At 34.3% G+C, this 14,217-nt stretch overlaps 1 protein-coding gene across 1 annotated transcript in view; it reads left to right on the forward strand.

Annotated features, from left to right (window-relative positions):
* TPK1 (thiamin pyrophosphokinase 1) overlaps window positions 1-14,217 on the forward strand; it is a 508,741-nt gene that overhangs the window by 99,275 nt on the left and 395,249 nt on the right. The window contains exon 3 of the mRNA XM_051961747.1: window positions 12,540-12,614. Within this exon, the coding sequence (XP_051817707.1) occupies window positions 12,540-12,614 (75 nt within the window). The remainder of the gene's footprint in view (window positions 1-12,539; window positions 12,615-14,217) is intronic.

Raw genomic sequence — 14,217 nt, forward strand, 5'->3', positions numbered from 1 at the left:
TTGATATAATCAAAATTTCTATTTTGTGGTCAGTAGTGATCTCTAGTTCTTCTTTGGTCATAAATTCCTCCCTCTTCCACAGGTCTGAGAGGTAAACTATCCTATGCTCTTCCAATTTATTTATAATCTCATTCTTTATGCCTAGGTCATGAACCCATTTTAACCTTATCTTGGTGTACTGTGTTAAGTGTGGGTCAATGCCTAGTTTCTGCCATACTAATTTCCAATTTTCCCAGCAATTTTTGTCAAATAATGCGTTCTTATCCCAAAAACTGGGGTCTTTGGTTTTGTCAAACACTATATTATTAAAGTTATTGGCTGTTTTGTCCTTTGAACCTAACCTATTCCATTGATCAACTAGGCTATTTCTTAGCCAATACCAGATGGTTTTAGTAACCGCTCCTTTATAATATAATTTTAGATCTGGTACAGCTAGGCCACCTTCATTTGATTTTTTTTTTTTTTTTCATTAATTCCCTTGAAATTCTTGACCTTTTGTTTTCCATATGAACTTTGTTGTTATTTTTTCTAGTTCATCAAAGTAGTTTTTTTGGAGTCTGATTGGCATAGTGCTAAATAAATAGATTAATTTAGGTAGTATTGTCATCTTTATTATATTTACTCGCCCAATCCAAGAGCATTTAATATTTTTCCAGTTGGTTAGATCAGACTTAATTTGTGTGGAAAGTGTTTTGTAGTTTTGCTCATGAAGTTTCTGATTTTCCCTTGGCAGATAGATTCCTAAATATTTTATATAATCAGTAGTTACTTTAAATGGAATTTCTTTTTGTAACTCTGTTGGGTTTTATTAGTGATATATAAGAATGCTGATGACGTATGTGGGTTTATTTTGTATCCTGCAACTTTGCTGAAGGTGTGGATTGTTTCTAATAACTTTTTAGTAGAGTCTCTGGGGTTTGTTAAGGATACCATCATATCATCAGCAACATGCTCCATCAATTTTAAGAATTTGCTAATTCAGTCAATCAAATGAGATGATATTTGAAATGCTTAGTATATTAACTGGCACATAGTAGGTTGTGAAGACCGAGTTAGTACTCTGGATGCCTTAGAATCAGCCAGAGTCAGGATAAGCAAAAGTCCTTGGTCTTTAATCTTGATCTTTAGGGGTAGAAGTGAACAGAATGGATGCAGGATCTCCATGTCCTTTTTTCTCTTTGTCTACCGCCAAAGTGACTTGGCTTGTCTTAACTCCACCCCTTAATCCTTCCCACAATTCTCTATATGCACCAAAAGATTGAACCAGCACAGAATAGTGGGAAGGGCCATTTTCCAAGCATATGCTAATAAAGTGTTGTCCAATTTTAATTAGCCTTAAGTGCTCTGTTGTCCGACTTCAGTGCATGAATTCAGAGTGTCAGCCCTTTACAGGAGATTCTTATGAAATACTTATTCCTTTCCTTTCCCCTTTCTCCATTTATAGTATTAAAATGTAAATGAATCTAGTCACAAAAGGTTTGAGAAAAAATTTACAAACCTAAAAAGATAGAAATACCTAAGGTTCTATATTATAATCCTACTCTCTTTTCTATAGAAGGAAAAAAAAAACATTAATTTGCAATTACTTTTTTATAGTTATTCACAGATCTTTTGAGGGACAATCTTGAAAGATAGGAAGATTCAGTGATTGGTGAGGAATTGGTGGATTCATGAGGGTTTAGTTGGTTAACTCTAATTTATATTCTGAAGAGCACTGCAGATTTTTTTTTTTCTTTTTTAAAGCAATTAAGAATTCTTCCTCTACCAAAACAAAAGAAAAAAAAGTCCAGAAGACTGTTTACCCAATAAATTGGAAATGAGAATGTAGATGAGCTGCAGCTCACTCAATAGAGAGCTGATTTGGGTAGAGAGGGGTGAAAACAGTCTTAGAATCAAAAGCTAACTGCCTCTGTTGCCTCCATAGTCTATTGGGCACTTGATTTTAATTTTAAGACTGATTCTCAATGATAATTTTCAGGTTTTATGTGAATAGAGTAGTCAAAATTAAAAACTGAGTCCTTTATTTGGCTTTTATATGTCTGCTCACCTTAAAGATGAAGATTTGGGGTTGAAAAGGATTCCCTACAAGTATTCACAAATACAAAGAATGGTGGCACAGCTGTCAGAATGTCAAAACCAATGGGATGAACTGTCACTTTTTTTCTAGCACTTCATCCTGCATTCCTAAGTCTATAGCATCACATCTGCTGTTAGTTAGCAAGTGACTGATTTTCCTAATTGACAGGAACATAGTTTACTCTGGTCTGGGTCAGCATAACAGGGAAGGCTGTTGGGAGAAAATTTCTGAACTCTTGTCAATTTGTCTCTCCAGTGTCAGTTTACTAAGATGAAGAACTTGACTGTATTCACTGAGGGTAAAGTTGAGTTATTGTTCTATGGGAAAGAGAATATTGTTAAACTTAAAAAAAAAGGAAGGAAAGAAAATATTTCTCAATACATCTATTTTCTCTTAAGGAAAGCTCAAAACATTCCTATTTTTTTCTCCTTCTAATTGCCAAACCATAAGACATTTTGAATACTTATATTCCCAAATCATTCTGTTTCTTGCTTTTTTTCTCTTTTAGTTTCAGTAATATTTGATCCTTCATCTTGCTCCCGTCTCTATGAGTGTTCTGTCTCCTTTACTACTTTGTTCTCTTCTTCCAGCTCTGGAATGTAGATATTTCCTAAACTCTGATCTTGGTCCTTCTTTCTCTATCTTGGTGATTCAGTTCATTTCACTTCAGCCATCACTTCAATGCAGATGACTGCCAACTTTCTTTCTCCTTTCTGTTCTTTCCAATTCTCTTCTTGATCTCAAGTCTTATAGTTCCAACTATATATCGAATGCTATTAATTTGCCTTTCCATTTTCAATTTATCTGGATCATAAGGAAATAGATTGAGTTTTAAAGTCTATTGAGTTCAACTGCATGTAGTAGAGTTAAAAGTGAGTTTAAATATCTGTACCTCATGTTGTATAACACTTTTAATTAAGTATATAGAAAGCTGAACTCATTATCTCCCTTTCCTTTTTACCTTTCCCTACCTAATACCTCTTCTTCCTGACTTCTCTATTTCTGTTGATGGCACTGCTGTTTTATAAATGGGCTTAACAAACTCAGTCACCTCTTACTCTTCTCCAACTCTGCCATAATTCAGTCAGCTGCCAAATCCTATACATTCTCCCTTGACCATGTTTTTCATATCCCTCTTTTCTATTTATCCTCTCAACTGCCCTGCAAAAATTATTTGTCTAAATCAGCAAATGGTACAATTCCAAATCCTATTCTCTTTCCATTACACCATCCTGTTTTTTGATAATCTAGTTGTCATACTCCTATCAGATAAAACTTTCTAAAGCATAACCTACTTCCCTTCCCTATACAAAAACTTTTATGGTTCTTCATTGATTACTCAACTGTTGCAAACTCCTTAGCATGACATTGAATCTATTTTTGACTCCAACCAACTTTCCCAATTTCATCTCTTACTAAAAAATAACAGCAACTGCTAATATAACTCCTACTGCATGCCAGGCACTGGCATAATATTTTAAAAATATTATCTCACTTGATCCTCACAGCAATTCTGGGAAGTAAGAACTATCATTATTCCTATTCTATAAATGAGGAAACTGAAGCAGGACTTGTCCAAGTTCACATAATGAGTATTTAAGGCTGAATTTGAACTGAGATCTTCCTGATTCCAGACCTGGCAGTCCATTGACTTTATTCCCTTGCTGCCTACAATTTGCTCTTTAGATTAGCTCTTTAGTAGATAGGACTACTAGCTATTTAAAAAAAAAAAATATGCCCTATACCTTTGTACCTGTTTTTGCTCATGCTGTTTCTTTCACCAAAATACTATTTCTTTCACATTTTGAAATCTGTTGCCTGTTGATAGAAATTTACCCTTTAACCTGACACTTGTTTATAACTTCTCTAATGAACTTATATTATTAATTATGACAATTAATCTAAATAGATTATTCCTTTACTAATTAGACTACACAAGTAGAGGGAATTGAATTTAAACATTTTATCTTTCCCTGAATGTAGCACCTATTAGAACTAAAAATATTTTGATGGAATGTTGAATTTTAGCATTATTATCTTGATGAAACCTTTCTTATTCTTCCCACCTCTAAATAGCACTTTTGTCTCTATTTCTTAGAATGTTTCTCATTTCACCTTTTATTTTGGATGTTTATTTGTATTCCTGTGTTGTGATATGTATGTTAAGAAAAGCAGGTTAGTTAGTGGATTGAATTTTCTGATGTCTTCTGATATTCCTGATGTCTTGAGTAGTGACATCAAATTAAATACAGAGATGCCTTCCAGCTGCATATTGACTTTGAAAACCACAAATTAACATTATCTATGTTATTGTATTTTAATTTTTTTGTTAAACATTTCTGTATTACATTTGAGTCTGATTTTAAAGGAAGGTTTCTAGTGTGTACGGCAGATTTCAAAGGCAGACTTATAGGAAGAAGGTAATTTTCCTCTTCACTGTTAAAAGAAGTAGCCACAGTGGTAAAATCATTGATCAGATCACTAGATCTAAACTTTTCAAAGGATGGGACTTGCTCTTCTCTTTGAATTCCCTTTTGTGCTTTGTAGGTTCTCAATTCCTGTTTCTACTCTCCCTCTCCCCCTCCTTCCCCCATTCAATTTAATTGTACCTTTCCTCTTTTCCTAATAGGGGTTTGTAAAGTAAAGTTTTCTCTCTTTTTTTTAATGCTTGTAAGAGCTATGGGTTGGACTTGTGAAAAGTGATAAGAAATATATATTGATTGATTTAAATTTTATTATAATAGAATGGTTTGGTTGTTGAGGCAGTTGGGGTTAAGTGACTTGCCCATGATTATAGAGCCAGGAAGTATTAAGTGTCTGAGGCTAGAATTGAACTCAGGGCCTCCTGACTTTAAGGCCGATACTCTTTCACAATACCAACTAGCTTCTCCTATAATAGAATTTTTAAAGTTGGTTTATCCAGACCAATATAACATGTTTGACCAAGACATCAAGAGACAAATTATGAAAGGCTTTATTTTTTCTTGATGACGTTAATTTTGAAGCATGGAAGCATTCTTTCAAACAGAAGAAAGACTACTGGGTTTGGAGTCAGCAGACAGATTCAATTCCTACTATCACTATCCATATAAATTTGATCAAGTATCAATCTCATTTTTCTCAATTAATAAGGTGAAAGGATTGAACGAGGTTGCCTCTGGAGGTCCTTTCTACTTTGAAACCATATGTGTGTATATACAAATATGTCATATGGATTTTCCAGCTTCCCTCTCATAATCCCATTATAAATATCTTATTCCTGAATTACTTATCTTTTTAAAATGTAGGAATACCTAGGTGATGTTGCATATTTAGTTGCAAATCCCCTTAATAAAGCAAATATCACAATAAAGTGAGTCACATGAATATTTTTAGTTTCTTAGTACATAATGGGATTTTATTTATACACTGTGCTATATTGTACAATGATATTGTCTAACCCCATCCCCCCAGTATATGTAACTTAATTAAAAAAAAATACCTAATAGCTAAAAGTGTTACCCATCATCTGGACCTTCAGTGTTATAATTTTTTTTTTTTAAGAGTCTTGCCTTCCCTATACAAAAACTTGCTGCTGAATTCAAGGTGGTGGTTGGTGAAGATTGAGGTGGTGTGGCAATTTCTTAAATTACGACAGTAATGGCATTTGATACATTGATTCTAACATTGTGGGGTTATTAATTGGTCTTTTTCAATATTATTGCCTCAGGGACTAGAGGACCCAGAAAACAGGGAGGGTGGGAGAGAGAAGGGCAATGACTTCACATTTACACATTTAATTTACCAGATACAATAATAAAAATAAAAAAAAATGAAATATTGTAAGGATTACCAAAATGTGATAGAGAAAAGATGTGAGCACCTGCTGTTGGAGACATGGCAACAATAAACTTGCCCAATGCAGGATTGCCACAAATTTTTAATGTAAAAAAACACTATATCTACAAAGTACAATAAAATAAGAATGTATAGCATTTTTTGGAGTAATGAGTCCCTTGTGTGAAATTCCTCATATTAGAATTACATTCACCTTTCTGAACTTCAAGGAATTGTCTCCTTTCTAGGATCCCAAGATTTGGTGAATGAGTATATCATTTTCATACTGTTTATCATTTTGTAGATTGCTGTCAAGGGTCCAAGGCCTCCTGCTATGTTTTTGCCCTAGTTATTAGTGCACCCAAGTTTTGTGGGTATTTGAACAAATTGCTAAAGCTTGTTAATGTCATTTGAACAGATAGCTTCCTTACTATCTTTCAGCAGGGAGTCAACAGCTACTGTACTCATTGTATCTTCCTAAGACCCTTACTGGATTATCTCTTAGCTGATAGGCTCTTGTGGATACACTTCATTATTCCTTAGCTTACAAGGTTCTGTTTCCTGCTAAGAGAGTCACAATCTTCCTCTTTTTTGAGAACAGCTTCTATTTATTATTTATTATAGCTTCCTATTTATTTTATTTAGCTTGAACAGTTCTATCATTCTCTTTCCTCCTTTTCTCTTCTCTCATTCTCCCTTCCACATATTTACTTTTTGATGTGTAGGATAAAATCCTTCTCTGCTTCTTCAGATCACTTTTTCATCTTCCTGTTTGCATAAAAGAGTTTTTTTCCCCCACTTTTCCAGAAGCTTTTCATTTTGTCTGGTTAAATGGAGAGTGCAGAAGCATACCTCTTGCCCCAATTTGCTGTACAAGAAAAATTAGGTCAAGAAGGAAGGAAAAGAAAAACTGAGAAAGAAAACAAAGTGCAAGCAAATAACAGAGAGAGTGAGAATGCTATGTTGTAGTCCATACTCAGTTCCCACAGTCCTTTCTCTGGACGTAGATGGCTCTCTTCATCACTGAACAAATGGAACTGCTTTGAATCCTCTCCTTATGAGAGCCACATCTATCAGAATCGATCATTGTATACATTTGTTGTTGCTGTGGATAATGTTCTCCTAATTTTGCTCATTTCACTTAGTTCATATGAGTCTCTCCAGGCCTCTCTGAAATCCTCCTGCTGGTCATTTCTTACAGAACAATAATATTCCATAACACTCATATACCACAATTTACCCAGCCATTCTCCAATTGATGGGCATCCACTCAGTTTCCAGTTTCTTGCCACTACAAAAAGGACTGCCACAAACATTTTTGCACATGTGGGTCCCTTTTTCTCCTTTAAGATCTCTTATCCCATTGTCTCTTTAAGTCATTGTTGAGTTCTCTCTGATGTCTATATTTTCTGGAATCTGCCTCACTTCCTCCACGGTAAACAAATGCATCATTTTCAAATATTTTGTTGCTGATCATTGGGGTTTCCTGGTCAATTTATACTAAAGGGAATCAGTGAATCTTTGCACTGAATAGTGTAGCACCCTCTTCTAACTCACCTGCTGGACATTCCACCTTATTCCATGAAAGCGGTCTCTTAGCTCTGGTACTAGTTTTGGAGGTGGTTGTGTCTTCCACCAATTGTAATCTGATTGTAATAGTTTAGAATTTCTCCAGCTCTTTTGCAGGAGGAGTTCACTTAGATGTCATTTTCTGGAAGCATTAAATAATGTTCTCTGCGTGTCTTTCCTAAGTCATTGCTAGCCCAAGACTCATCAGCCTTTAAAATAGATGACGCTTTTCAATAAAAAGTTTGAATATGCTTTAGAAACCAATACCTTGATTTGTTATGCCAAAAAGAGATGATATTGGTACAGTGTCTGGAACATAGACTATGCTTAATAAATGTTTGTTCATCCATACTCCCCCTTATAAGTTATGTTTGATAATAATATCTAGTTTAAAGAAGCAGATTTTCAAAAGTATTTATCAGCTTCTTTTTTAGGACACTTTACTATAGATTACCAGATATAGCCATGTATTGTTCTCTACTTCCCCTCTCCCCACTTCTTCATTTTACTTGTTTTCCAGATAAATTTGCATTTACAAAATTTATCACATCACTTTGAAATGATTACTTTTGTGGATAGTTGACTTTTCCAAAGACGTTGTAGACATGAATTCAAAATACTTGGAAAAAAGCCAGCTGATTCTGCCACCTGTGTACCTGTGAACAAGTCATTTAATTTTTCCAAACTCCAGTCTCCTTATCAGTGAAATGGAGGCCATAATGCCAAAGCTAGAATTTCATCATCTTGTTGTGAGGAAGACTTTCTAAAAACTTTTAAGCATAATTAGAACCATGAGCTTATTTTATATACCATAGATCACTTTTCAATCCTCTACCATCTGTTATAATTCTGCAATGTCAACTTTCTACTTTGCAAAATCCATCTTGCTGGTCGTAGTATTATGTTCTGCTCACTAATGCCAGGTAGTATGTTCTCTGCAGTACTATGCTTTAACACATTTGTACTTACATCTCTAAATGTCATCTAATTTCAAAATGTGTATTCATTTATTCATTCATTTCACAACCGTGTATTAAGTACCTATGATATGCAAAACATTTTGATAGGTTTTGAAGGAGATATTTCAACATTTTAGCTTGGCATTGCTAACTTATCTAAAAGAGATTAATTCAACTGTGAATCTGAAAATTTCACTGAGTATTCTGTCTTCCAAATAATTTATAAAAATGTCACACGAAATTGATCCTAACTCTAATCCTTTGAGAATCATATATCAGAACAAGAGGCCAGGGTATTTTAGATATGTAAGGAGACTTGGAAACCACCTACTCCAAGTCTTTCATCTTCTTGAAGTCCATAGAAATTTAGTGTTTTTTCTCAAGGTCAAATATATAATAGATTGGTGACAGGTTGGTCGGGACTTGAAGACCAAAGAGATGGTAAATGGTTCCAGGATTCTTTAAATGGTGATCTAGGTCATCCTAAAGAGAGTAGTATGTGTTCTTCAGTGTACTTTTTTTTTTTTTTTGGGGAGGCATCTGAGAGCAAGCGAGAAGTGGTTTTTACTTAGAGGATGATCCATTTTAGAGAACATCTTTACTAATAAGTAACTGATGTTTATACAACTGAAAGGAAATGCATTTTAGTGTACATATTTAAAATAATCCATGCACACAGCCTAACATAATTAAATGTCAGACATTGTTCTTCAGAGTATTCATTAAGATAGCCCTCTCTTGATATCATTAATAACGATATTAATAAATTATAGTTTGTATAGTGCTTTATGCTTTTCAAAATGCTTTCACAGACATTAACTTGATTAAAATTCTAATTGCAAGGAGCAGTCGTGTATATAATGACACTTTTCCTGGCTATCACAGCAACATATAAGTTAGAGAAATGTAGGTTCAAATAGCAAATAATCAGGGAAGTTGAAGTGATCTCAGAGTAGAAGAAAAGGTAAGGATATTTAATGCCAACATTTTCCTCACTGTTTTTTTGGTTCTTGGGCTCTTATGATTTCAATTTTTAAGCTGTCTTTATGCAGTCTAATTCTTCCTTCCCCTTACTTTCTTGATATTTTGATGTGGCAATCTTTAACCCTGGGTCACTACCACATATCTTTTTCTCTGTTTCTAGTTCTACTCCATCATTCATTGATAGGAAAAGTAATGAAACTGGACTCATTGAACTCACTACGAATTCATGCTTTCTAATCTTATTTTGGCCCTCACTGCTACTGCTCTGTCCTTTAATTCATTTCCTTGGCAAGTTCCCCATAGCAGCTATTCAAAGTATTTTCACATGCCTCAGATCTTCACTCCCATTCTTCCTACCCATCCTTTTCCTTTAGCTTTTGGCCTTTCCTTTGGTCCTACGGACCTCTGCCCCTACATTATTGAAATGGCCATTTGTCTTGGGGTTTATGATCCATTTAATTTTATTCCACAAGCCCTACTATGTTCAAGGCACCATGCTGGACACCTGGGATATAACTATGGATAAAATGCTATATAAAGAGCTTATTAAATCTTCTTTCCATATGCTCGAACTCCCTCACCAGTGTAACTTAATCCATTTGTGTTTTTGAATCTGTCTCATTCCCCCAGTTATTTTCACTCTTGACTATATCTTGTTCTCCTTATTTTTTTCTAAAAACAATCATTTCTCCCACTTGGAACAAATCTTTGGATTCTGTATTCTTAAACTACTTTGCTATTTCTCTCCTTCCTTATATCACCACACTTTTTAAAAGAGTAGACAATAAGCACTATTTCTATTCCACTCATTTGTTATGTAATGTTGGTTTCTATTCACTCCTAATTTTTTTCTTAAAATTTAATATCTTTTCTCACCACCAAACTGAATGACTTTTTTTTTCTGTCTTTATCATTTTTTCTTTTGCAACATGCTACGCACTGAATCATGCTTCACTTCTGAAAACATCATTTTGATTCTTAACTTTATGGCTTGAACTTTTCTGTCTCCTTTGCTTGTTGTATTGGTTCATTTTGACTGTGGTGGACAATGTCTTTGTCTAGTTCTAGAGGGAAAAATATGCTGAGTAGGCTGTGCTTGACCCTAAAGTCTTTTCTTCAGTGGTCACACTGTGCAAGATGAGCTTTCAGCTATCATGGACTTTGGGAACGTGCAGGATGAATGCACCTAGTGTGTTTTCTGCAATTTCATGTACCTTTGCCCAAAGTCTTGATTTGGCCAAACTCTGGCTGCATGGCCTTCTAAGAAAAAGGGGGCTGTTACCTTTATATAAGACCTGGAAGGGAATATGGTCATCAGACAAGAAATTGATTTTTCAGACTATAGGCATAGATGTTTCTAAGACCCCTAGTCCCTAAAAATATTCTCCCAGTAGCCTTTTTTCCCTGACCAGGATAGTTGCTGCTGTGTTTTTCATTTCCTCCTTCTTTCTTCCACTTTCAGACTTTGGGGATCCAAGACTTTCTGGTTCCTTCATTTCCCTTGAAGATACTCCCCCCCCCCCTTTTTCTGTTTTATTTTGTTCTCATAGGAAGGGAAAAACCTTTTGTTCTGATTTTTCTCTTCCAACATAAGGAAATATGGTTAAAAAAAAATTACATGCACAACTTAACAAAATAAAGAGAATTTGCAATTCCTGAAATAGTTTTCCCTTTAAAAGTATCATCCTTTCATTTACCTGGATTCAAAACCTTTTAGTTATTCTCAGTTCTCATTTTTTGTTTTATCCTCTATCCTGTCGATATCCTCTCATTGGTTGTAATCAGTCACTATGTTCTATTGATTTTTTCATTTGTAATGTCTTACAGCTGTCATTTTTTCCCCCCAAATTTCATTGCCACTATCTTCATCCAGACTTGAATTATTTTGGATTTACATGAGTGCAGTGTCTCTTAACTGAATTTCATAATCTAGTTTCCATCTTAAACACTGTGTCCAGATTTATATTTCCAGAGTATTGTTTTATGCATGTAATACAAACCTCACAAACCTTCATTGACTAGCCATATTTAAGAGGCTGAAGCTCAAACTACTCATTCTTCCTAACAATCTCTCTCTATGGTTTCTTTATAACTTTGCATTCATCATTTTCCCTGCCTTGAATTCTCTCCAATCTTTTAGCTAAGAATTCTCTTTTGAGGCTCATCTCTTACCTAACCAACTCAGACAGCAGAGACCCCTTGCTCTTTTGAACACCTATAACATATACTGTTTATATCATTTGTCTAGTGATTTAATCTAGTATTGTCTAGTTTTTAACATTTCTGTCTCTATTTTTTGTCTGTGTATGTATATGTATTTATATACATACACATATATGCTATATAACTTTCTTTTTCTATGTATACATTCTGCTCTCCAATTAGAGGAACAGAAGCATCCAATTATTTCTTGTTATCAGTATTCCCTCATGTTACATGTAGTAAGTGCTCAGTAAATGTCAACAGTGATGATATTCCATTTTCATGTCTTTTTTTTTGGGGGGGGGGCACAAGTAGCAAACGATCTTACTTAGAGGACATTTTTATTAACAAAAATTTCCTTTGGTTTAAACGGAAAGGAAAGAATAGATTGAGATTAATTGCAAGTACTAATGTACACAAGAAAATGCTTATTTTTTCATTTCTTATTGTCCTTGGCTTTTCTCAGTCTAACCATCATATTAAATCAGAATAATGGAATGGCAGAACAACGAAATAAAGTTTTAATTAAAAGTCTCATAGTACCTCCTATGAGAAAAGAGAGCTTTTGGGAAGTATGAGTAAGATACTATGGCCCTAGGAACAGTTAGGCAATAGGTTAAAGAATTGATTGCTAGAATGGATGATCCACAGTAATGATAATTTGTATACCATATCAAATAGAATTGACTTAAAAAACAAATAAAAACTTTAGCACCTTAAAAAAACTTCCCCAGTTGGACTGATAGTATTTTAAAGTAACACGAAGAGAATATTGTATGGTAAAATAGATCCTATTAATCTTTAGTGCCTTTTAAATTAAAAAAAAATTATTATGGCTGTTCTAGGACTTTTTGTTTTTGATCACCAATAATTTATTAGATGCTACTACTAATAATAAGTAATCAGTTCCCTTTCTCCTTTCTTCTCCTTAGGGAATTTGAAGTATTGTTTATTGATCCTTAACCAACCCTTGGACAGAAGTCAATTTCATCATCTGTGGAGTAAAGGTAATCATAATTGGGTTTGTTACTTCATGATCTGCTTTTGCTATGATTATTGAGACACAGCACAAGTGATGGGAATAGAGTGGAATCTCAATAGGCCATTAAAAATTAGATTTGAAGTTTAAGTCAATCTCCTGTAGATGCCATTGAAGAGAGTTTAATTATTGTTCTACCAAAAGGACCTCATTATGAAGCTGTTTCATCTATAAAATAGTGTCACAGCATGGAATCTGATGCTATTATTTTGCTGAAGCAATAGGCTCCTATATTCTGTGTTCCTACCTGGAGCATCTAATGAGATGGAGTCATATGGAAGTATTTCTGGCAACAGTACAAACCAAAAAAAAAAAAAAAAATCCAAATGTTTCATATTTGGTAACATCAAAATATAAGATTTTGTAAATGAAATAAACACACAGAGATAAGTGCACTTAGAGAATTTCTTAAAAATTAAAAAAAAATTGAAAATGGATTAATTCTACCTAGTGGATTGCTTTTCCCTTGAGGTAGATTGACATATAAAGTTAAAGAAAATATAAATGATTTTCTGTAGAGCTTTCTAGAGTCCCCAAATTAGGGTGCTAAAATTTATTATGCTTTCTAGAGCCCCCACACTGGGGTGCCAAAATATATTGTCTGGACTAACTCTTTGGAGGATCTCATACCAGCCCAAGTCCAGGAGGCTTGTCAAAGATGGAATCTAAGATGGAGTCCCTTTATTTCAAGTCCTCTTAGCCTTTAAATAACTTAATACAATTATATCACTACTGCACACTAAGCATGTGCTAACTTTAGTAGCATTTTATATCGCCACAGTACACTGTGCATGTGCTAACTATAAGCACCCTGCTATTGCTATGTAAATGCCTCTTTACTGTAAGTATCCCTTGCTTCAAGTAGAACACAGGTGGTCATGCCCCCCTTGACTTCTCAGGAAGGCCAAGAGCCCTTAGGAGAGATGGGAGCAGAACCAGACACTGTCAGCAGGTTCCCTCTGGGCTGAAGGGTCTTATACCTCTTCTAGAGTTCCCTCACTATCTGTGACCCTCTGCAACTTTCACCTTCCATTTTTCAAAATGTTGTTTACATAGAATTACTAATTGTAGGAGAGATTATCAGATGATTTATAGGGTTCCAGAGACATTTTTAGCTTTGTTTTAAGATAATACAAAAACAAAAATCTCTTCAAAAAGGGACTCTGATGGTCAGTATGGTTTTATGTGATTTACAGTATCTTTAGTTGAAAGATATACCATTCTTTAATTATCCTGACCCTTCTCCTGCTATACTATTTTCCAAAGATATTTATAACTTGTGTTGCCATTAAATATATAAATATATGTAAAAAGTAGGATTTTAGAAATACCGGGTAATGAGGTCATTCAAACCATTCTGGAGGTGTTTTTCATTTGTTTGCTTTTGGTAGGGGCACAAGATTAAACCTATTTGGGATAATGGATCTGTTTACATTTTTAGGAATATTATTTTCCTTTCTTTTGTTATTGTTTATACACCATAGCTAGTTTTATACCATGATATTCATATTTAAAACAACTATATGAAATGTATGAGGATCAACTCTTAATGCCAGATGAAGCAAAAACAA

The sequence above is a fragment of the Antechinus flavipes genome, chromosome 5, assembly GCF_016432865.1.
Source record: "Antechinus flavipes isolate AdamAnt ecotype Samford, QLD, Australia chromosome 5, AdamAnt_v2, whole genome shotgun sequence".
NCBI classification, from domain to species: Eukaryota; Metazoa; Chordata; class Mammalia; order Dasyuromorphia; family Dasyuridae; genus Antechinus; species Antechinus flavipes.